This window comes from Nannobrachium achirus, assembly GCF_963921795.1.
Source record: "Nannobrachium achirus genome assembly, chromosome: 15".
In the NCBI taxonomy this organism is placed as follows: domain Eukaryota; kingdom Metazoa; phylum Chordata; class Actinopteri; order Myctophiformes; family Myctophidae; genus Nannobrachium; species Nannobrachium achirus.
The window spans coordinates 13,805,266-13,831,792 of NC_137822.1; the positions used below are offsets into that span (position 1 = coordinate 13,805,266).

Consider the following 26,527-nt stretch of genomic DNA (forward strand, 5'->3'; position numbering starts at 1 on the left):
AGACTGAGAGAGAAAGAATGAGAGACATATCACGAACCGCAGCACTCGACTCACTCCAGCAAGCAAGCTGCCAGTGTTGCCATGTCTGCTAATTATAAGCGACTCTGGACTTGATTTCCGTAAAGTTACTTGTATTTGATAGTTGCTGGTTTCGTTTTATTTGTTGTGAGCTTGTAGATCGGTAATTTTCAATTAGCTGATGTGGCGATGCGTAGCCTATAGTTTTAAAGTGCTTGTGTGGCCTAGATAATATCACTTTTTGGGGCTTATTTTCGTACACCTGGTTGCTTATTTCTCTCGCAAAATCTGGCAACACTGGTTTTCATGCCGCTTCAATGGTTTAGTGAAAACGAGCGCTACCAGCATTTTTGCTGCCGATGAGGGCATGTGAAAACACCCAAAAAACGAAACTCCCGGCAAGTTATGCTAATTATAATTATCTATTTTGCCGGAAAAATTCCGGAACTGCAATGAAAACATGCCTTTAGTGAAGTGATATTGATGTAGTGATATTGATAAATTCCAAATATTATCAAATTATCTCGCGGCACCCCTGGACTGGCATCACTGCACCCCAGGGTACCCCGTCACCCACTTTGAAAACCCCTGGCTTAGGACCCAGTTTGACATTAACTGTTCTGCCGCCGTTGACAGTCCTCACCGTCATTGAAAGGGTTAATACCATGGCGCCGTTGACGGTGAGGACTGTGAATCTTACTGTATATACAGTAAAGATATGATATTATTACTTACTTAATGTCGCTCCGGTCCCGCTCGCATCGGTAATGTCGGCGATTTGTTTCCAACGCACGTTGGGCGTGCACGCGAAGTGAAGCTCCTCAATGTTAAGTCAATGGAGAGGCCCATAAAGAAACTTCATTTAAACAAAATAGCCATTTTGAGACATTTTGCAGCAGATCTAAATGTAAACAAGGCACAAGGCAGGGCGCAGCCATCTTCATCTTCTTGTCTCACACTGTCATGTGACTAGATGACGTAATCGTTGCCGTCAAGTGATAATCCAAAAAAACAAAAACAACCCCCTTCCAGCCCTTCAAAATAATAGCGGCGGCCTATGGAGGAAACCGCGTGGCACCGAGGCACCAAGCAACCTTCAGATTAAGAGGCACTAATTGTGTTAATACGGCCCTGGTTGTCTTACTCTTGACATTGTTTTTTTTGCTCTCTCCGTCCAACAGAAAAGCCCACCTGATCCTCCGCAGGGTGGAGAGGATCAGCCGCTACTGCCGGGCCCTCCTGCGCAGCGCCTACATCCAGAGCCGCACCGACACCATGGCCTACGTCTACTGCCGGAGCGAGGAGGTGCGGCCTCCCAGCAGCGTCTGGCACGGCTCCTTGCACGAGACGCGCACCGCCTGCATGGAGAAGCTCATCTCCGTGCAGCGCAACACATACGGCAACACCAAGCTCCGATGAGACAGGCGTTTGTTGTTGGCGGTTTTTTCGGAGGCCTAGAAGGCTGCGCGCGTTGTTGCCCTTCCCTTGTCCGGCAAAGATGACACTGATCAATGTACCGCCTCATCACCGCTATGTGACACTACGCTGTAGCCGCCGGTGTCTCTCTCCGAATGACTGGTAAACGTTTGAAAGAAAAACCAGGAGAGCCTAGAAAACCTCAGAAGTCACTGGACATTGTGTAATAGCTACTTGGGGGGAAAAAACAAACAAACAAACAAACAAACAAACAAAAAAACATATTTTTTGTGTGGCCTACTTTTATTAAAATTTGGGACGGGGGGGATCAGCATTGAAATATGAGTATATTTCTGGAGTGCAAAATGCCAGTGACTGCACATATCAACGAGGAAAGTGCAGTTTGAATATGTAAATTATCGTTCAGCCAAAAGAAAGGGGGTAAAAGAAGAACAAAAAAGAAAAGAAAGAAAAAAGGACAAAAAGAAACACTGAATGTAATATTGTAGTTCCTTTGTGGTGCTTTAAAAAAGAGACTTCCTTGGAACGCACGCGCGCACACACGCACACACGCACACGCGCACACACACACACACACACACACACACACACACACACACACACACACACACACACACACACACACACACACACACACACACACACTATTAACAAATGAATACAGCATTGCTTATTTCCCAGTATTATCTTCATTTGGATGGAGAAGTTGAAACCAATCACTTTTATATTCCTTGGTTTTTCATCAATTCCAGAATTCTCTAAATTTACATTTTCTCTTTCTATTTTAGATAGGTAAACTGATACAAGGATTTTAAACACTGAGATTAGCATGGTGTTGTAATTGCAATGGCTGATAGAAATATACAAACATTTAAAGATCTAATGAGCGTCTAATGTTGCATATCGTCGTTGTCGGGTGAAAACCTTGTATGTCCAAAACCGTTTGTTTTGTATTTATCACTTTTAAAATGATTTAAACTAGTGAAAACAGCCGATCTACAAGCACACAACGCCTCGCACCGTGAGGTGTTGTGTGCTTGTAGATCTGCTGTTTTCACTACTTTTGTGCGACGGCCTTGTGTGATGAAGCAGTGCTTTACTTTGTGAAAAAAAATTACAAATTTGAAACTTGGAGATACGAGGTTTCTGCCCGACAGTGACGATATTCTCAGCAGGTTCTTCTGCCTATCCAAAATGCAGTGAGATGTCCGAGATATTTTGGAATCGATCTACATTATCTGAACCTACTGTAAAAGTAGAACTGAATTTAAACAACATATTATGCATCTAAGACAAAACAAAAACAATGCATTCTTTCAAAAATAGTGTTTTTTTGCCACTGCCTTTAAAATAGCCCTTAATTTCTTTTTTAGAATTCAGTTTAATTTGTAATATGCTCTTGAAGATATCGCTTCTTGTTTATAACAATGTACAGTCCTTTTTTTGTTGCTGTCTGCCACAAATAGTTGGCTGATTTTTTTTAAATATCTTTAAAGAACCTTCAGTCATGTATCTTAACTTATACCAAGTTTATAATTTGTTTTAAATTTAGATATACAGTACCATTAGATAAAGCACTTCAAATTATTAGCAGTTTGAGAACATACCTAAACTACACACGAGGATTGGCAGAAACCTATCCATTTGATTTTTTTGTTTTATTTTATTATTATTATATATTTTCTTATTTTACAAGGCAATCTTTAATATGCCTGTAACCCTGATACTGAGGCCTTGGTTGTAACATACATGTGGATGTGACATTTGTCATTTTATCGTTCTGGACTTCAGCAGGTGGCAAGTTTATTATTATGTCTGAGTCCACACCAATGCAACTACTTGCAACCATTATCCCCAATGGCAGTTGCAAGGAGTTGCATTGGTGTGACATTAAAGGAGTAGTTCACCTCCAAAAAGTTGTTTTTTTCTATTGATTACTCATGCCATGGAGAGAGTTCAATCATATTTTGTTGTATTTATCGCATTGACAAAAATGTGATTAAAATAAATGTACCCCCATTGATTCCGGATGGGGACCCAAATGCATGGCACTGGATGGGGAAACCGTCAGGGTAAGTTTACTATAATCAGTTTGTCTTAGGAATGTGATAAAAAAAACTAAAAATATTATTGAACTCAAGTCTCCATGGCATGAGTAATCAATAGAAAAAAAGTCATTTTGGGGGTGAACTACTCTTTTGAAACTGTTTTGTTGCAAGGAGTTGCGTTGGTGCGGTCTCGCCTTATTTAAAGGGAAACGTAAAAAAAATATCTTTGTGGGGTTCTTCTGCCTGATTGGATGCGTGTGGGGTAGATATACCAGCCAGCACAAGCCGCTATAATAAGTCATGGCCCATGGTGGGAAAAGTTAAATATTGGTATCAAAATGTACTTAAAGTACCAAAAGTAGAAAGTACTCATTATGTAGGATGTCCTATTTCAGGTTTTCAAATGTATACAAATCTTTTGAAAACACATCTACAAGCTCACAATGCATCGTGAGCTTTTAGATCGGCTATTTTCAAATGGCCGAAATGTACAGGGTTGAAGTGGTTCATGTATGTTTTGTCATAATAATCAATCTACAGAGTAACTAGTAACTAAAGTTTTCAAATGGATGTAGTGGAGTAAAAGTAGAATATTTGGATCCAATATGTATTGAAGTAGAGGTAAAAGTATTGAAATTGGAAATACTTAAAAGCAAATGAAAGAGAATACCTCAAAATTTTACACTTTCCACCACTGGTCATGGCCACAAATGCAGCTACACCAGATGTGTACCAAACATTTTCAGACCAAGTGCCAACACTATGTGATTGCATAGGAAACTCTTAAACACTGCGGTAAATTGGGAAGTGTCAAAAAATGTGTTTTAGCCCAATCATAATTACACTGGGCATTAAATTGTGTTCCCTTTCATACAACCTCTTACCCACACAAGATTTACACATATTGCTGTGCTCATCCATTTTTCCTTATTAAGACATCCTTAACAAAAAAAAAAAAGAAGAAAAGGGAAAGTGCTCAGGAAATTGTTATCGATTTGTTATTTTAATAACCGGAAGAAGTTGTCTTGCACAACAGGGATATCAATTGCAACAGCCAGGAAGACACACGTGTCCATAATGGACACGTGTGTCTGTTACAGGGATGGGACGATATGAAAATGTCATATCACGATCATTGTGACCAAAGAAATCACGATTTACGATATTATCACGATAATCCAAATATCCCAAACAACCGGCCATTATCCTGGGGCGGAACATTTGCCAAATAATAGCCGATCTACAAGCTCACAACGCAACGCAAGTTTTTTGGCAAAGAGATTTGGTAGAGAGTGAAAAAAAGACTATCAACTACGTATATTATAAGTACATTTTACCAATAGAGGGTTTAAGTGGTATCGGATATGCACCTCGGCAAATACAAGGTGAATTGATCCCAGTGCATGACAGAGGACGATATCACGATAAATTAAATCTCCGCGATACGATTATCCTGAGTGTCTTTTATCACGATAAACGATAATATCGCGTATCGTCCCATCCTTAGTCTGTTATCCTAACTGATTGATTTGATGGTAGACAGTTGGTCTCTTTTCCACAAGTAATCATGTGTTGGTTGTGTTCCTTAATAAGTTTAAATGTATTCTCTGAGCTGACTGACATCTATGTGTGCTCTTTCCAGTTTGATCCAGCTGGGAATCTTTACCCCCATGTGCTGTTGTACTGTGTGTGTATTGGAGATATTTACATTAACTCTTGATTATTATTCTGGCAAAAGAATGTGTCTGACCACCTTGCAAGATGGCTTCTGTGATCTAAACTGTGTACACACCAGGCCTGGAATTTCATAGTTTTAGGGGCAAGGCCACTTGGCCTTTGGCATTTTTTGAGGGCACAAAGGCCAAATGCCAGGGCAGGAAGGCCATCAAATAAAACTAGATGTTAGTCCATTGAAAGAATCTGTAGTGAAATAAATAAATCATGGCATTTACAATCGTATCCATGCTCAGCCCTGCACCAATCAAAGTCACCGGATTGGTTTAAAGATGGGGACTCAGGAGTTAAGATTTCAGATTCTCAACAACAGACACTGGTGTCTACATGACAAGAAAGATATTGACAAGAAAGACACAGAGGAAAGTGGTACATTCAGCAGGTCATGCCATTGGTGTGAGGGGCAATGGCGGCCATGGCCTTCATGGCCTCCATGAAATTCCTGCCCTGGTACACACTCTCTACACTCTTGTAGATCGGCTATTTTTGAGGGGGAGATTTGGTGTAGATGCCGGGAAAAGCATAGTTAAGAGTCCAGTTCTCTAAAACAACAGGGATTGAAGTGGTTAAACTACCATTATTATAAGGTGTCTAATATGGCGGCATCCTGTTTTTCTGATCTTAACCACTTGAACCCTATATAGGCCTACTGCGCCGTACAATAGCCGATCTTAGAGATCTGCTATTTTCAACAACTGTTCGCCTATCTTTGCCATTATGTAAGGATAATACCTATATTTTGAATGACCAATTTCTAATCAATGGAGCAAACATTTTTTACTGTTTTGGAGTTACATTGTGGCAAGGTCACTACACAACCCAAACCTCTACCAAAGTGTTCTTGCCCTTTAAGTGGTTAAATCATAATGTACTCCAGGGGTCTTCAACATTTTCAGGCCAAGGACCCCTTAGTTGAGAGAAAGATGAAGCAGGGACCCCCACAACCTCTTTATAGATTCCATATAGTTTCATCTTTTGACTACACAATCATCCGTGTATTTTGGATTCATGTCAATTTGTGTTTTCAGATATTTAACCACTTGAACCGTCAATACTTAAAAAACTTGACCTTTCACTCTGTACTCTGTGTCTGCTCTTTTTCCCCTTTACACCAAACCTATTTGCTGAAAATAGCTGATCTACAAGCTCACAAACCTCGCAGCGCGAGGCGTTGTGAGCTTGTAGATCTGCTATTTTTGGCTACAGTTCTTAGAATATGGACACTAGAGTTCAATGGTTAATATAAAGAAGGAGAAAAAAAAATTCTATCACACAAAGATTTGGAGGAACCCCTGTAGTAACTCTGAGGACCCCTTCCCGAACCCCCTGTTGAAGACCTCTGATGTACACCATTACATTTCCTAGAAATGCGGTGGCGTCAAAAGTTCATAGTACAATATGTACTCAAATATACGCATACCAATTAAAGACATCGTGAGGTACTGTTCATTGAAATGTGGATAATCTGTGATTGTAATGATTCCTTGTCATCCTGACCTACTGTATGTGTGTCATATTTTCAAAGCCATGGTTTTCATTTGAATGAAAAAGCTGCATCACTTTTATCCAACTGTTTTCATTTCAGGATAAATGAATTGTAATAGTAAATATTATATTGTAAATAATAAATTGTAAATAACATCTGTATTATTTTGTGGCTTTGATTGTCTTCTTTTCTGAAGAACAAATATCTATGACAAATGTATATGTGTCTCAAGTCTGGGCCACTGTTTTAAAAGTTTAGCTTGTGATTACGCAAGAGGATCATAGAGCAGAAGCCTGGAATTTAAATCCTATATGACTGTAGAATTGAAGAAACTTCAAGAATAATTATTTGTACACAAACATGTCACATTTAAGAAATCAAAGGCCACCCTATGTAGGCTAGTGACAATACCCCAAGAATTTAAGGTAGGCCTACCTCTACCGGAGGTATAGGATCGCTCATCCCCTGTACTTTTGTCCCTTTTTGTAACTCAAACGCATTCATGTTATATGACTTTCACTTTATAAATGGATTTATTCCATGATTCAAGCTGACTTAAACTAAGTTAAACTCCGGTAACAGAGTTGCCAGGAACCCCCATACAAAACATTTTATTTAATTAATTGTATTTTTCTTCTCTACAAGTGAGCTTGCTGATCTGCTATTTTCAAATAGCCGATGTAAAATAGTAAAACTGCCACCCTCTGTAAAAGGCAGTGGTGGCGCCCTGAAGATAAGCTTTATATTTTATATTTCGTTCTAATAAAACATCAAATCAAAACTCCTCCCACCTTACTGTTTGATGTTGGTGTTGCTGCCCTGTCCACTGCAATACAATCAACTAAAAGACACAAACTTTGTCTGTTGGTTTAATTCAGGTTGTTGCACTAAATTATTCAATATTAGTTAGAACAGTGCATGGGCACACTTTTCATGTCCCAAGAATCCATGGGCACACCAACATAATACGGGGGTGTAAATATCGTCACTGTCGGCAAGAAACCTTGTATCTCCAAGTTTCAAATGTGTACGTTTCTTCGCAAAGTAAAGCCCTGCTTCATCATACAAGGCTGTTGCACAACAGTAGTGAAAACAGCAGATCTACAAGCACACAACGCCTCGCAGTTGTAGATCGCTGTTTTCACTAGTTTAAATCATTTTTAAAATGATAAATACAATTCAATTCAAGGGGCACACTTGACCCTGGGCACACCAAATATCGCCAGGCACAGTGGTTGAGAAACACTGAGTTAGAAGAGTAGAGCCCAACAGTTGGTGCCTAGGAACCTATGGGTTGGGGACAGGGGGGAACAGTTTGGGTGACGGACCATTCATTTAAACAACATCAGAATGCACCTGTGTCTCCTGTGTGGCACTATTAATCATAATATAGTTATACAACACTTTGATAGATGTCTTAAACACATTAACTATTAATAGAGCCTGTTACACATAAGCCTTGAAGAAGGACAGTTTGTTGAAAACTAAAATGGACGGTTATCTGAAGTTGCTAGCATCATTAGCGTGACAGCGTCAGCATGTGTTTCCCCATAGAGGCTAGCCTGGGATCGCTTCCAATTTCGGGCTTTTGATCCGGTCGGGAGCGGATGGCGTCCTACGTCATTTTGTATTCAAAACGGACTACAATTTGGCCGGAACTACCGACCGGAATCAGTTTTAACCTGGTTTTGCGCATGCGCTAAACTGGGATAAAACTGATTCCGGCGGTAGTTCCGGCCAAAGTGTAGTCCGTTTTGAATACAAAATGACGTAAGATATCTTCCGGTCTAGACCGGATCAGACGACCTGTTTAGTAAACGAATACCAGGCTTTCTCTCAGGAAAGCCTGGTGAGGCGAGGTTACATATAGAGGCAGCTACTAGCTAGCATCTGTTAGCAGTTGGTAAGTTTGTTATTTCTTGCATTGTTTAATTTGGGTTGTTTGACAGAAAGGTGAAGAGTGAACTAACTTAAAAGTGTGTCTATATAATCTACACTGTGGAGCGTCACTGCTTCAGCTTCAGTTTAAGGGAAATTTAACATTTTTGTAGTCATGGGTCACAGTGTTAGTCGGTGGTGTAAAGTAATTAAGTACATTTACTTAAGTACTGTACTACTTTAACTTTGAGGTATGTGTACTTGTACTTGAGCATTTCCAATTTCCGTTACTTTATACTCCACTACATATTGGATCCAAAAAATGTACTTTTACTCCACTACATGTTTTTGAAAACTTTAATTACTAGTTACTTTGCAGATATAAATTATAATATTATAAAACAAACATTAACCACTTAAAACCTATTTTATACTTAGGCTGTTTGAAAATAGCCGATAGCCTACATTTTGTACTTTTACTTTTGGTACTTTTAAGTACATGCTGATGCCAATACTTTTGTACTTTTAATCAAGTACATTTTGAATTCTAGACCTTTACTTGTAACAGGGTACTTCTACATTGAAGAATTGATACTTTTAGTTAAAGGGGTACTGTCACCTAAAGGGGTACTGTCACTTTCAAAAGTTATCTTAAAATATGAGTTAATATTTTTATGATGTCATTGTAGGAATGCGCAATTATAAGCCAATCAAATTAATTGACTGTACTTAGACTACTAACTACTGCTCAGCTGTTGTTGGGGGGCGAGGGGCAGATTACACTGTGACATGAGTTTCAGACTGTTTCAGACCGTTTTCATAGAGAACACATGACCTACTGTATCATACTATTATAATTTCGAGACGTGTCAGCGGGCCTTTAAGTACAACATTTGATTATTATTGGGTTGTTTCAGGATTGTTTGGCACTTGGCTTCGCCTCGTGCCACAACCCTGAAACAGTGGTAAATCAGCCAACAACCCACTCCCTCTCATGGTAAATGGCTTATACTTATTTTACTCTGTTACACATAGTAGCAGAGTAGTTGTGATGTGTAACCACAAGTACAGGTCTGTCTGGATTACACACACACACACACACACACACACACACACACACACACACACACACACACACACACACACACACACACACACACACACACACACACACACACACACACACACACACAAAGTTCATTGTAATGTAATTCATGGGTATCGCCGATGTATTACACTAGCAAGCACCTAATTAACCAGAGGGTTTGCCCCTCTGTGAGCTCAATGAGCGCAGTGCTGGGAAGCATTTTCTTTTTCCACCTCCCTGCACAAACCATTCCTTTACTCTCAGGTCCATTCCCTTTCCTGTCATGCAACATTAACTGCACTCTAAAAATCAGTAGCTTGATGTTCATTCTCACAAATTAGCCCATTAACGTCACTGGGGTGCCAGGAACACTGCTCACATTTCCATGCCAATGTATCAGTGATACACCTATATGTCCTTGTTTGTGGACACAGTACTCAACCTCAGTACATGAGTCAAAGTATAGATTAAACATTACTCAACTACAATCTGTCAAATGTGTTCTTGGATTAAAGTAGGCTATTGGTAATTGCATTTAAAAATGTTCTTTTTCTTTTGTGTGTGTGTGTCACACAGCAATGTGTCACACATACACACGTTCGTCTCGACGAGCTATACAACATACCAAAAGATTGGCACTATCAGAAATTTTGGACTTAAAATCTATGTTTTGATGCCTTACTAGTCTTTGTATTTTTTGTATTTTTTGTATTTATTTATTAGCACACATAATTGAAATAAGAAAAACAATACATTTATATCAAATATTGTGCAGGAGAAGTGAAGAAGCCAAAGGCTTATGAAGAACTTCCCCTAATTATAAAACAGACATAAGTATACATATTTAAAATAAAAAATAAAAGATTATACAGTACATTCAATAAACATGCTTAGATGAAATCCACATACAATAGAGTACATGAAGTACATACATATGTACTACAAACTATCTACAGACCTGTACACAACCAAATACACATGATCTACTACATTTTAGCTATGAGCATCTTTTTATAGTTGGCTTTAAAAACCAGTAATGAAGATCCTTTAAGCATTGGATCGGCGGAATTCCATAGATTAGCTCCTCTAAATCTTATTGAAAACTGCCTGAGGGAAGTACGACAATAAGGTACATGAAGGTCTTTTGATTGCCGTGTGACATATGAATGAATATCAGAATTGAATGAAAAGAAACTATTAAAACCATTTGGTAGATTGCATTGATCATAGATACATTTATACACAAATATACATATCTGTAAAGAATTAACATCGGACACAGACAGAATGTTTAGTTTCTTGAAGAGGGGAGCAGATGGTTCAAATCGATCAGAGGATCTTATGTAATTTTGGGGGTTTTGAAGTCAATCTTAAAAAAATTAATACATTTCATAACCACACGTTCGTCTCGAAGAGCTATACAACTTACTAAAAGACGGGCGCTTAAAACTTATTGGTTTCCGAGTTATCGCACTTTGAAAAATCTAGCAGTTGTTAGCATTAGCATTTTTAGCATTAGCATTTGTCGAAAAAAAGCAGGGTTCCAGGGGTCACACAGTAATGTGTCACACATACACACGTTCGTCTCGACGAGCTATACAACATACCAAAAGATTGGCACTATCGGAAATGTTGGACTTAAAATCTATGTTTTGACGCCTTACTATAGTCTTATGTAATTTTGGGGGTTTTGAAGTCAATCTGAAAAAAATGAATACATTTCATATCCACGCGTTCGTTTCAAAGAGCTATACAACATACTAAAAGGCGGGCGCTTAAAACGTATTGGTTTCCGAGTTATCGCACTTTGAAAAATCTAGCAGTTGTTAGCATTAGCATTTGTTAGCATTAGCATTTGTCGAAAAAAAGTAGGATTCAAGGGGTCACACAGCAATGTGTCACACATACACACGTTCGTCTCGACGAGCTATACAACATACCAAAAGATTGGCACTATCGGTAATTTTGGACTTAAAATCTATGTTTTGACGCCTTACGTTTTGGGGGTTTTGAAGTCAATCTGAAAAAAATGAATACATTTCATATCCACACGTTCGTCTCGAAGAGCTATACAACATATTAAAAGGCGGGCGCTTAAAACCTATTGGTTTCCGAGTTATCGCACTTTGAAAAATCTAGCAGTTGTTAGCATTAGCATTTTTAGCATTAGCATTTGTCGAAAAAAAGCAGGGTTCCAGGGGTCACACAGTAATGTGTCACACATACACGCGTTCGTCTCGACGAGCTATACAACATACCAAAAGATTGGCACTATCGGAAATGTTGGACTTAAAATCTATGTTTTGACGCCTTACTATAGTCTTATGTAATTTTGGGGGTTTTGAAGTCAATCTGAAAAAAATTAATACATTTCATATCCACGCGTTCGTTTCAAAGAGCTATACAACATACTAAAAGGCGGGCGCTTAAAACTTATTGGTTTCCGAGTTATCGCACTTTGAAAAATCTAGCAGTTGTTAGCATTAGCATTTGTTAGCATTAGCATTTGTCGAAAAAAAGCAGGGTTCCAGGGGTCACACAGTAATGTGTCACACATACACACGTTCGTCTCGACGAGCTATACAACATACCAAAAGATTGGCACTATCGGATATGTTGGACTTAAAATCTATGTTTTGACGCCTTACTATATAGTCTTATGTAATTTTGGGGGTTTTGAAGTCAATCTGAAAAAAATGAATACATTTCATATCCACGCGTTCGTTTCAAAGAGCTATACAACATACTAAAAGACGGGCGCTTAAAACTTATTGGTTTCCGAGTTATCGCACTTTGAAAAATCTAGCAGTTGTTAGCATTAGCATTTGTTAGCATTAGCATTTGTCGAAAAAATGTAGGGTTCCAGGGGTCACACAGCAATGTGTCACACATACACACGTTCGTCTCGACGAGCTATACAACATACCAAAAGATTGGCACTATCGGTAATTTTGGACTTAAAATCTATGTTTTGACGCCTTACGTTTTGGGGGTTTTGAAGTCAATCTGAAAAAAATGAATACATTTCATATCCACACGTTCGTCTCGAAGAGCTATACAACATATTAAAAGGCGGGCGCTTAAAACCTATTGGTTTCCGAGTTATCGCACTTTGAAAAATCTAGCAGTTGTTAGCATTAGCATTTGTAAGCATTAGCATTTGTCGAAAAAAATTAGGGTTCCAGGGGTCACACAGCAATGTGTCACACATACACACCTTCGTCTCGACGAGCTATGCAACATACCAAAAGATTGGCACTATCGGAAATCTTGGACTTAAAATCTATGTTTTGACGCCTTACTATAAGTCTTATGTAATTTGGGGGGTTTTGAAGTCAATCTGAAAAAAAAAATCATATCCACACGTTCGTTTCGAAGATCTATACAACATACTAAAAGACGGGCGCTTAAAACCTATTGGTTTCTGAGTTATCGCACTTTGAAAAATCTAGCAGTTGTTAGCATTAGCATTTTTAGTATTAGCATTTGTCGAAAAAAAGTAGGGTTCCAGGGGTCACACAGCAATGTGTCACACATACACACGTTCGTCTCGACGAGCTATACAACATACCAAAAGATTGGCACTATCGGAAATTTTGGACTTAAAATCTATGTTTTGACGCCTTACTATATATAGTCTTATGTAATTTTGGGGGTTTTGAAGTCAATCTGAAAAAAATGAATACATTTCATATCCACACGTTCGTCTCGAAGAGCTATACAACATACTAAAAGGCGGGCGCTTAAAACGTATTGGTTTTCCGAGTTATCGCACTTTGAAAAATCTAGCAGTTGTTAGCATTAGCATTTTTAGCATTAGCATTTGTCGAAAAAAATTAGGGTTCCAGGGGTCACACAGCAATGTGTCACACATACACACGTTCGTCTCGACGAGCTATACAACATACCAAAAGATTGGCACTATCGGATATTTTGGACTTAAAATCTTATGTAATTTTGGGGGTTTTGAAGTCAATCTGAAAAAAATGAATAAATTTCATATCCACACGTTCGTCTCGAAGAGCTAATACAACATACTAATAGGCGGGCGATTGCACCCTATTGGTTTCCGAGTTATCGCACTTTGAAAAATATAGCAGTTGTTAGCATTAGCATTTGTTAGCATTAGCATTTGTCGAAAAAAAAAGTAGGGTTCCAGGGGTCACACAGCAATGTGTCACACATACACACGTTCGTCTCGACGAGCTATACAACATACTAAAAGGCGGGCGCTTAAAACTTATTGGTTTCCAAGTTATCGCACTTTGAAAAATCTAGCAGTTGTTAGCATTAGCATTTGTTAGCATTAGCATTTGTCGAAAAAAAATTAGGGTTCCAGGGGTCACACAGCAATGTGTCACACATACACACGCTCGTCTCGACGAGCTATACAACATACCAAAAGATTGGCACTATCGGAAATTTTGGACTTAAAATCTATGTTTTGACGCCTTACTATATATAGTCTTATGTAATTTTGGGGGTTTTGAAGTCAATCTGAAAAAAATTAATACATTTCATATCCACACGTTCGTCTCGAAGAGCTATAAAACATACTAAAAGGCGGGCGCTTAAAACGTATTGGTTTCCGAGTTATCGCACTTTGAAAAATCTAGCAGTTGTTAGCATTAGCATTTTTAGTATTAGCATTTGTCGAAAAAAAGTAGGGTTCCAGGGGTCACACAGCAATGTGTCACACATACACACGTTCGTCTCGACGAGCTATACAACATACCAAAAGATTGGCACTATCGGAAATTTTGGACTTAAAATCTATGTTTTGACGCCTTACTATAGTCTTATGTAATTTTGGGGGTTTTGAAGTCAATCTGAAAAAAATGAATACATTTCATATCCACACGTTCGTCTCGAAGAGCTATACAACATACTAAAAGGCGGGCGCTTAAAACGTATTGGTTTCTGAGGTATCGCACTTTGAAAAATCTAGCAGTTGTTAGCATTAGCATTTTTAGCATTAGCATTTGTCGAAAAAAAAGTAGGGTTCCAGGGGTCCCACAGCAATGTGTCACACATACACACGCTCGTCTCGACGAGCTATACAACATACCAAAAGATTGGCACTATCGGAAATTTTGGACTTAAAATCTATGTTTTGACGCCTTACTATAGTCTTATGTAATTTTGGGGGTTTTGAAGTCAATCTGAAAAAAATAATACATTTCATATCCACACGTTCGTCTCGAAGAGCTATACAACATACTAAAAGGCGGGCGCTTAAAACGTATTGGTTTTCCGAGTTATCGCACTTTGAAAAATCTAGCAGTTGTTAGCATTAGCATTTGTTAGCATTAGCATTTGTCGAAAAAAATTAGGGTTCCAGGGGTCACACAGCAATGTGTCACACATACACACGTTCGTCTCGACGAGCTATACAACATACCAAAAGATTGGCACTATCGGATATTTTGGACTTAAAATCTATGTTTTGACGCCTTACTATAGTCTTATGTAATTTTGGGGGTTTTGAAGTCAATCTGAAAAAAATGAATAAATTTCATATCCACACGTTCGTCTCGAAGAGCTAATACAACATACTAATAGGCGGGCGCTTGCACCCTATTGGTTTCCGAGTTATCGCACTTTGAAAAATCTAGCAGTTGTTAGCATTAGCATTTGTTAGCATTAGCATTTGTCGAAAAAAAAAAGTAGGGTTCCAGGGGTCACACAGCAATGTGTCACACATACACACGTTCGTCTCGACGAGCTATACAACATACTAAAAGGCGGGCGCTTAAAACTTATTGGTTTCCAAGTTATCACACTTTGAAAAATCTAGCAGTTGTTAGCATTAGCATTTGTTAGCATTAGCATTTGTCGAAAAAAAATTAGGGTTCCAGCGGTCACACAGCAATGTGTCACACATACACACGCTCGTCTCGACGAGCTATACAACATACCAAAAGATTGGCACTATCGGAAATTTTGGACTTAAAATCTATGTTTTGACGCCTTACTATATATAGTCTTATGTAATTTTGGGGGTTTTGAAGTCAATCTGAAAAAAATTAATACATTTCATATCCACACGTTCGTCTCGAAGAGCTATAAAACATACTAAAAGGCGGGCGCTTAAAACGTATTGGTTTCCGAGTTATCGCACTTTGAAAAATCTAGCAGTTGTTAGCATTAGCATTTGTTAGCATTAGCATTTGTCGCAAAAAATTAGGGTTCCAGCGGTCACACAGCAATGTGTCACACATACACACGCTCGTCTCGACGAGCTATACAACATACCAAAAGATTGGCACTATCGGAAATTGTGGACTTAAAATCTATGTTTTGACGCCTTACTATAGTCTTATGTAATTTTGGGGGTTTTGAAGTCAATCTGAAAAAAATGAATACATTTCATATCCACACGTTCGTCTCGAAGAGCTAATACAACATACTAATAGGCGGGCGCTTAAACCCTATTGGTTTCCGAGTTATCGCACTTTGAAAAATCTAGCAGTTGTTAGCATTAGCAAGGTTCAAGGTAAACTTTATTATCCCGTTCAGGGAAATTCATTTGGTCCAAAGGTGCGAGTACAAAAAACATAAAAACATAAAAACAGACAACATCCAACATTAAATACTGACAATACAATCTGCTGTACTTAAAAGTGCTTAAAACATGTTCCTACAGGCTACAGCCGCTATCTATCTGCTGACTTTTTTATTTAGAAGTCTGATTGCAGAGGGAACAAAGGAATTACCAAACCTAGATGTGGTAATGTTCCTTTGCAGCATCCTTCCATTGCCCCGGCGACTGCGTTCGAATTTGCAATGTAAGGGATGAGCAGGGTCACTGAGGATGCGCTCAGCCTTGCTCACAATTAGGTCCTCACATAATTGCGCAGCAGACGTTTGATTGCACCCGATGACCCTGCTCGCCATCTTGATCATGCGCTGCAGTTTTTCTTGGTCCTGAATTCGCATGTTTCCAAACACACATATCAGTCCAAATGACAGGATGCTTTGGAGGACAGATTTATAGAACATCTGCAGGATGCAACGGTCTACGTGAAATGAGTTTAGTTTCCGTAAAAAAAACATTCTCTGGTGCATTTTTTTAACCTTAGCTTTAGCACACTCGTCAAACTTCAGTTTGTCATCAAATTCTATGCCTAAATATTTATAGGTCTTGACCCTTTCAATAGGTTCCTTGTTTACAAGGGTGGGTGGGACTACTTCTCCACTCCTCCTAAAGTCTATGACCATTTCTTTTGTTTTGGTCACATTAACCTGGAGAAGGTGATCCGAGCACCATGTTGTGAAGTGCTCCACCTCCTCATCAAATCTGCCTATGCATTCATCATCAGATTTAAGGAACCCCACCAGGGCTGTGTCGTCAGCGTACTTGAAGAATGTCTGGGTGGAACCTAAGGCTCGACATTCGTTGGTGTACAGTATGTACAGTAAAGAAGACAAGACACAGCCCTGGGGGGCACCTGTGTTGATCATCTTTGACATAGATACAGCTGTATTAAAGCGGACCTGCTGAGAACGATTTAAAGCATTTGTTAGCATTAGCATTTGTCGAAAAAAAAAGTAGGGTTCCAGGGGTCACACAACAATGTTTCACACATACACACGTTCGTTTCGACGAGCTATACGACATACCAAAAGATTGGCACTATCGGAAATTTTGAACTTAAAATCTATGTTTTGTACCTCAAGTGCCTTCATATCTTGTTGCTTATATTATTGCCTTTTTGTTTGTCTCATTTTGTTTTTTGCCCTATTGCTATACTATCATCTTTGGCATTTATATGACTGTCTTTTTTTTTTTTTTTTTGTTTTCTCTATTTGTGATTGGTTCTCATAAACAAAACTGTGAAAAAAAAAAAAAAATCTATGTTTTGACGCCTTACTATAGTCTTATGTAATTTTGGGGGTTTTGAAGTCAATCTGAAAAAAATGAATAAATGTCATATCCACACGTTCGTCTCGAAGAGCTAATACAACATACTAATAGGCGGGCGCTTAAACCCTATTGGTTTCCGAGTTATCGCACTTTGAAAAATCTAGCAGTTGTTAGCATTAGCATTTGTTAGCATTAGCATTTGTCGAAAAAAAAGTAGGGTTCCAGGGGTCACACAGCAATGTGTCACACATACACACGATCGTCTTGACGAGCTATACAACATACCAAAAGATTGGCACTATCGGAAAATTTTGGACTTAAAATCTATGTTTTGACGCCTTACATGTAATTTTGCGGGTTTTGAAGTCAATCTGGAAAAAAATTTATACATTTCATATCCACACGTTTGTCTCGAAGAGCTATACAACATACTAAAAGGCGGGCGCTTAAAACTTATTGGTTTCCGAGTTATCGCACTTTGAAAAATCTAGCAGTTGTTAGCATTAGAATTTGTTAGCATTAGCATTTGTCGAAAAAAAATTGGGTTCCAGGGGTCACACAGCAATGTGTCACACATACACACGTTCGTCTCGACGAGCTATACAACATACCAAAAGATTGGCACTATCGGAAATTTTGGACTTAAAATCTATGTTTTGACGCCTTACTATAGTTTTATGTAATTTTGGGTGTTTTGAAGTCAATCTGGAAAAAAAATAATACATTTCATATCCACACGTTCGTTTCGAAGAGCTATACAACATATTAAAAGGCGGGCGCTTAAAACCTATTGGTTTCCGAGTTATCGCACTTTGAAAAATCTAGCAGTTGTTAGCATTAGCATTTGTTAGCATTAGCATTTGTCGAAAAAAAGTAGGGTTCCAGGGGTCACACAGCAATGTGTCACACATACACACGTTCGTCTCAACGAGCTATACAACATACCAAAAGATTGGCACTATCGGACATTTTGGACTTAAAATCTATGTTTTGACGCCTTACTATAGTCTTATGTAATTTTGGGGGTTTTGAAGTCAATCTGAAAAAAAAAAAGAATACATTTCATATCCACGCGTACCTTAAAAAAGAATAGGGTTTTTTTGGGAATGTTTTTTGAAAATGTCTTGAAATAATATTTAAAAACAAAATGTAGGAAACAAAGTGACCCATAACATTTGAATTATTGTTTTAGTAATGGTCAGTTCACTGTCATTTGAACATCATCAGGAGCCATCCTCTTAAAATACATTTCTTACATGCTCTGTGATGCAACAACTTTATTCACATGATACAAGGAAGGACATGGTGTTAAACAACAAAAGGCTCTGGTAGTGTGTACTCCTGGTTTACTCTGGGACGGGGTTCAAAGCCCTGCATAGTCCCTGCATAGTCTCGAACCTATGACCTCCTGCTGCTCACCAGGTAGTCACACTTACCATTCAACCATAGACTATTTGGGATAGTGCTGAATCATTTTCATGTCAAAAAATATGTATTTTGTTCAAAATGTATTTACACGCTGGTGGTTATGGCAAAAGTAATGACCCTTATTTTATGTTAGCACGCTAAAAATTACAATTTGGGTGAGGTCACTTCCTAAACTGCATTCCTCCCACAGCTGTAAGAAAAAACAACTAAAATACATAAACTCTATGTTGGTTTAATTCAGGTTGTTGCAAAAATGATTCAGTAGTTGAGTTGTTAGTTAAGACCTATGATATTGTTGTGACCGTCAGGTCGCATGTTACCATAAAAAGCTCGATTTGCCGAGAATCAAGGAATAACAGGTGTATAGTCTATGGGTGAATGGGTAGTGTCAGTACCTTGTGAGCAGGAGGTGGCTGGTTCAAGTCTTGATTGTCACCGTGTTGTCAAAAATATCTTGATCAGTTAAAATGTTTTATATCATTGTTGTACTGTTGCTTGTTTATCTTAATGTTTGAATGTTCATGGAGCACAATAGAAACAATCCTCTGTCTTTTTTGTGACTTCTCTTTTATATCTATCTGACTGGTCACATAGTCATCACAAAAGCTCAGTGTGTTGATATTCTCTTTACATGACCAAAGGTCCTGAGTTGAATTCCCTCAATTGACAGTCCATTATTTTGAAGAACTAGCCCTTACCCGTTCAAAGATATGAGCTCCGAAATGATGTGCAGTGTGTGGATTATGGGATGTGCACTGTGCACACAATATATGAGGGATGGAAAGTAACTTTAACTGGTGCTTGCATGCTAATATGTAGGAGCATCAATGTAAATACCCGTTCCATTTAACGGCTACAGAGATACTGTGTACCGATCTGCATGATTTTGGACAACATCTGTAACAGGGCCAGAACCCGCCTGCCCGCCTGCACACACACACTCCCCCCCCCCCCCCCCCCCCCCCCCCCACACACACACTCCCCCCCCCCCCCCGTGTGTGGGTGTGTGTGTGTGTGTGTGTGTGTGTGTGTGTGTGTGTGTGTGTGTGTGTGTGGGTTTGTGTGTGATTGTGCATGGCCTGAACAACAGCGCCCCTCCCTTAACATGTGTGGTCACAAAAGGTACTGTAGACTAAATAGATATAGATACACCATAAAAATGCTATTATACAGCATACGATTTGTGAAAGTGACAAACGGGCTTCACAGTTATGTCAGGTGTGTTCATATGCTGATGGTGATGCGATTTCAGATCAATTGCTCCAGCCACCGAGGAGAAACGCTGAGACAGACAGACAGACACTCAGACATCTCCAAAATTATATGTTAGATGTACTGATATTTTAAATATTCTTATTAGTCAGAGGATGGGCTGTGTAATGTTGGTGTAGTGGTTGGTGTATATGCCCATGATGTAGAAGGTGGGTGGTTCAAATCCTGCCAGAATATTGACAAATCCTAGGAATACAGTTGTTTCTTCACCAATGTGTTAAAGGTGTATAATAATTTTAGTAACAAAACTGTGAAAAGTGATGACTCATCTTTTGGGGGTCTGTTTTTAGACCAGGAATGTGTTTTCGTGCAAAAAAACATTTTCAGGCACATTCCTCTTCATTGTAAAAAACATAAATGTGAAAATCTCTTAAATACATTAGCCTACTCATATAGCATCATAAATAACTGACAACACTATTTCAGCTTATGTTCACTTTAACCAGTGTTTTATTTCTACACAATAAATGACAGCAAAATGAACATGATACTCAATCTTATGACTCATTCTTATGAAAATATAGTACACATCAGACATGTTTTGCCATGTACCCGAGCACCAAAAATATATGTAATTGCAACTGTGAAAACATATTGAGAAACATCAAACATAAAAGTCCAATCTGTTGTATATGTGCCTGAAAAAGTGCATACTGTGATGTATGAACCAACCAGCATGTAGGCCATCAGGGAGAGAAAGGAGATACGAAATCTGATGTTTGATAGTATAATCCTAAATCACACTTTGCCATTCGACAAGGCTCCACGTTGTGAGCTTGAATCTTTCCGTCGCGCGACACCATCATACAGGCTATAAATCAGGGGTCTTCAATGTTTTTCAGGACCCCTTAGCTGAGAGCGAGATGAAGTAGGGGCCCCAATAAATTGTGTAACATTTTTCATAGATTTCATAGATAGTTTTATAGACTTGTTTGACAGCATTATCATCAGTGAATGTTGGATTCATGCTAATGTGTATTTTCTGACATTTAACCTCTTAAAATGCCAATTCTTAATACAATATAGGCCTACTGTAGTGTCACTCGTCGAAAATGTCAGATTTTCAAGCTAACAACGCGACGCAAATCAGTTGTGTTGACCACCAACTGGGCTTGACAGTGTTGTTGAGGTTCTAAGAAAACTCAAAGGCATAGTGATAAGACTTAACTAATAGCAAGAGTATTAGCACAGAATGGAATGAGGAAAAACAAAAGCTGTTGTTGGCTGGTGCCATTCAACTCACAGGAATTTGGATAAAAAAAAATAAAAAAAACATGTCTATGATGCATTAATCAACAATCAGGACTGTTATAAAATGAAACCACGTCACCATCGACCTCGTGAAAAAGAAGTAGATGCGTTTGGTCGATGATTTGACTGATCAGAGATGCCAAAAAATTACTTTTTCGTGTGTTTGTTATTAATCTAAGACAACAAATAAATAATGTTTGATGTAAAGTATAAATTCATGGTTTAGACAACTGACAACAGTGCTTGTACTAAGCCATTAGGAACAAATGAATCGTCACTGTCGGGCAGAAACTTTGCATCTCCAAGTTTAATTTTTTTTCGTAAAGCCCTGCTTCATCATACAAGACTGTCACACTAAACTAGTGAAAATAGCCGATCTACAAGCACACATGAGGAGATTCCGAACGTTTCGCGCCGGTTCGGGAAAACCGCACGTCGGGTCGGGTCGAGACCCGGCACTGCACTCTGTGCCGCGGCGGGGAACGCGCGTGCCGAATCTGAAGCCGGTGGGACGAACGGTTCTCGAGATACGCGGATTACAGACAGACACACAGACAGACAGACAGACACGCAGAGACTTCTCGCATTTATAGATAGATTATAATTGATATCTGAAAAGTAACTTGTAACTAAAGTTTTCAAATAAATGTACAATATTTGGATCCCAGATGTAGTGGAGTAGAAGTAAAAGTACTGAAAACTGGAAAAACTCAAGTGAAGTACAAATACCTCAAAACTGTACTGATGATGAATTTGTTCTCAAACCTTTTTAGGCCGTGACCCCCAAAATAAACATATTGAACTGTGGACCCCCACCTTGACTAGAATTGTACGTATTACATTTAATGTGACTCGGTTCCGCAGATAAATATTGTGAAAATAGCTGATATATACATGCTCACAACGCCCCACAACGCGAGGCGTTGTGAGCATGTAGATCGGCTTTATTCACAATGTTCGCCTCTTTCTTACTTAATATTTGACAGTTTGGCCAGTCCTGTCGAATATTCGAATACTTTTAGGTCGAATAATTCGAATACTAAAAATCACTATTCGTGAATGCCCTAGCAGGTGCTGCCATTTTTTTTTTACATTGGATGACATAGTCTAGCATGGACTTTTCTTAATGGTTTTTACATTGGAAGACATAGTGTAGAATGGAATTTTGTTTACGGTTTTTACATTTTAGCATGGCACAGTTTTTAAACATCTCAGAGGCTAATAGGCCTATAGTAGTTTTGTGTGTGTGTGTGTGTGTGTGTGTGTGTGTGTGTGTGTGTGTGTGTGTGCGTGTGCGTGTGCGTGTGCGCGTGCGCGCGTGCGTGCGTGGAGGGGGGTGGCCTGGGGAAGGCATTTGGATGAGCGAGTGGGGATTATTTACTGCCAGAAGTTGGCAGGGTTTGGCCTCGTTGGGGTAATTTATGAGTGGACTCTATCGGTGGTGCCTTTTAAAAGGTAACAGAATGGCCATTTGAAACGCAGAGCGTAGTCAGCAACTCCTTCCATGGAGCATCAGATAGCCTTCTGAAAAGACCTACGACTGGACCCAACGTAGTTATTGTACACACTGGCAGTGGCTCTCAAACCTCTTAATCAGTAATGGACTGCAAAGTGATGAACTGAAGGGCTGTAGTGGTTCTTGTATGTTTTGTTATAATAATCCAAATCTACAAAGTAATTGGGGGCTCATTATTTATTCATCAAGTTCCGCCACGACAGTACAAAGGCAGAGCCCTTAGCCAATGAGGTGCAATTGAGGTGCGGAAAAACATCTGGGAGTGGTGTTAGCTGGAGTATTGGTTGAGCTTCACATGACAGTTAGCACGCTGCAGAATATAGTCACGAGCGAGCCCACACTGTTTCGTAGGAACAGTATTTCTAGTTAGTAACTAAAGTTTTCAAATAATTTTTGTGGAGTAAAACTATGATATTTGCCTCTTGAGACGTATGGAGTAAAAGAATAGAAAATTGGGAATAACCAGAAACGTAAAAAAAAAAAAAAAAAAGTACAGTACTTGAGTAAATGCACTTGTGAATGACACTAAACGCATTTCTTTTGTCCCCAACTCATCTGCTTGCACTTAAGACACCCTTGCTTACGTGTTTGGTGTCGTGTTTTATGGACTTAGGAATTTGAGGGTTGCAGAAAATGTTTTCCCTCTGTTTCTGAATAAGCGAATAAGTGTAAGGCTGTCATTGCTCCTTGTTTAAACGAAGACGGTTTAATGGAGGCACGACACTTGTGATTTTGCGAGTCTTTCTTCTTGAGTATCTGCAAAGAAATCCACGCAGTGATATTAGGCTTGAAAGTATTTTGCATGTTGTGTACGCGTGTGCGCGCGTGTGTGTGTGTGTGTGTGTGTGTGTGTGTGTGTGTGTGTGTGTGTGTGTGTGTGTGTGTGTGTGTGTGTGTGTGTGTGTGTGTGTGTGTGTGTGTGTGTGTGTGTGTGTGTGTCATGCACATGGTCCAGTAGCTTCTCCTCCTCAATCCAGGGGCGTCAATTGGGTATGGCAAGGGTATGCAGCTGCCATACCCTGGGTCCAGGGGGGGAAATAAAAGTTACTTTTAAATATAAATCCATGAATGTCTCTTTGTCTATCTGTTCTGGTTATTATGTTGTTAAATTACAGTAAAATAACTACAAATACAGAATTTAACTAAATGGTCACTTTAGCAAGGTATTATAATTATATTCTCCCTCTCCCCATCTTGACAAAATGGTATATTCCCAGGTTCCACAGGCCAGCTGCACAAGTGCAATGCACTATTGTTAATTGTGGCGCGTTTACTAACATGCCAAGTCTAGCTGCACTTGATAACCGTTGGCTACCATATCCACCCCAAGAAACCGTAGAAATGGGGGGAAAAAGAGAATGTACCTCTTAAAATAAATGTATCATGCCTGTTGCTAAGGTATGGCAACATGACTGGTGCTTCGCGCGTGTGCAAGACACCAGTCATGTTGCCAAACCTTAGCTTTTTCTGAACTGACGCCACTGCCTCAATCTGGCTTAATGTAATAGTGCTTCCCTAGCAGCTGGCCATGCAGGGGATACAGCTTATTGACTAGACCGTATATCCACATGGCAACACTTTGCCATTACGTCATACTCCGGGGCGGGGAAACCCCCATCCCATCAGGCTGTGATGCAACGTAGATTTATGAGTGGGACATGAGGGAACAGGATTGGGTCTAATGACGGCGTGGCTCCCAAGTGGGACCTGGGAGTGAATGTGGCCAGTCCATGACGTCACTCACGTACAGTATGACGTATACATGTATCTACAGCAATCGTACGCTGACTCCAAATTCTGGCAAGGTTTCATATCCCTATCCGTGCCCAAAAGCGTCGCGTTGTGAGCTTGTAGATCGGCTCTTTTCACTACTTCTTAAATATTAGTTTTCTAATTTATGGAATTTCTTTAGATTTATTTTATTTATTAATGAAATGTGTGTGCAGAGAAAATCAGGTCTGTTTTACTAACATATGCCCCGTTTTCATTGAGCAAAACTTCTGGAAGTTTTGTCAAAAATGACGGCAATTTTGAAATTCACGCCATGTGAAAACGGCCACTTATTTTGTGTTCTGGGAGTTTTGAAGTCCTAAATTTGACGGAAAAATACCTAGTAATTTTTGCTGAAAGTACCGGGAGAATAGAAATATCCCCACAGTGAAAACGCATACCGTTATTTTTGACGTTTTTTTTTTACAAGCAGGTGCATGAAAGGAGCCAATAATAACAGTTAAAACATTGTATGGCCTATTTTTAGTATGATTGGGACACAATGCGCTCATTATGCTGTGGTGAAAGTTGGAAGCTTTACCAACTCAAAAAGCTCTGTCATTGTTAATAGTTTCTCGTCGTTGTGATGACTGATGAATCATGATTAAAAGTGTTTTACAGAGCAGCGCATCGAGTCTGGTCATCCGTAAGGTGACGCGTGAAAAAGAAAAGGAAAAAAAAAAAAAAAAAAACACAGCTAATCTACAAGCCCACAAGTGCAACACGTTGCATAACGCATAAGCGATCCTTTCTGAACCTTATGTGTTGCATGAAGAATAAGTCTTGAAACTTGTTAAATCCATTTGTAGGGTTTAGGGTGAGACTGAGAGAGAAAGAATGAGAGACATATCACGAACCGCAGCACTCGACTCACTCCAGCAAGCAAGCTGCCAGTGTTGCCATGTCTGCTAATTATAAGCGACTCTGGACTTGATTTCCGTAAAGTTACTTGTATTTGATAGTTGCTGGTTTCGTTTTATTTGTTGTGAGCTTGTAGATCGGTAATTTTCAATTAGCTGATGTGGCGATGCGTAGCCTATAGTTTTAAAGTGCTTGTGTGGCCTAGATAATATCACTTTTTGGGGCTTATTTTCGTACACCTGGTTGCTTATTTCTCTCGCAAAATCTGGCAACACTGGTTTTCATGCCGCTTCAATGGTTTAGTGAAAACGAGCGCTACCAGCATTTTTGCTGCCGATGAGGGCATGTGAAAACACCCAAAAAACGAAACTCCCGGCAAGTTATGCTAATTATAATTATCTATTTTGCCGGAAAAATTCCGGAACTGCAATGAAAACATGCCTTTAGTGAAGTGATATTGATGTAGTGATATTGATAAATTCCAAATATTATCAAATTATCTCGCGGCACCCCTGGACTGGCATCACTGCACCCCAGGGTACCCCGTCACCCACTTTGAAAACCCCTGGCTTAGGACCCAGTTTGACATTAACTGTTCTGCCGCCGTTGACAGTCCTCACCGTCATTGAAAGGGTTAATACCATGGCGCCGTTGACGGTGAGGACTGTGAATCTTACTGTATATACAGTAAAGATATGATATTATTACTTACTTAATGTCGCTCCGGTCCCGCTCGCATCGGTAATGTCGGCGATTTGTTTCCAACGCACGTTGGGCGTGCACGCGAAGTGAAGCTCCTCAATGTTAAGTCAATGGAGAGGCCCATAAAGAAACTTCATTTAAACAAAATAGCCATTTTGAGACATTTTGCAGC

General features: G+C 39.3%; 1 protein-coding gene across 1 annotated transcript in view; it reads left to right on the forward strand.

Moving 5' to 3' along the window:
• Window positions 1-1,527, forward strand: part of astn2 (astrotactin 2) — a gene marked incomplete at its 5' end in the record, with an annotated part of 725,257 nt that extends 723,730 nt beyond the window's left edge. Inside the window, 1 exon segment of the mRNA XM_080743421.1 lies at window positions 1,200-1,527. Coding sequence (XP_080599547.1) covers window positions 1,200-1,437 — 238 coding nt within the window. The 3' untranslated portion in view covers window positions 1,438-1,527.
• Window positions 1,528-26,527: the final 25,000 nt, after the last annotated feature.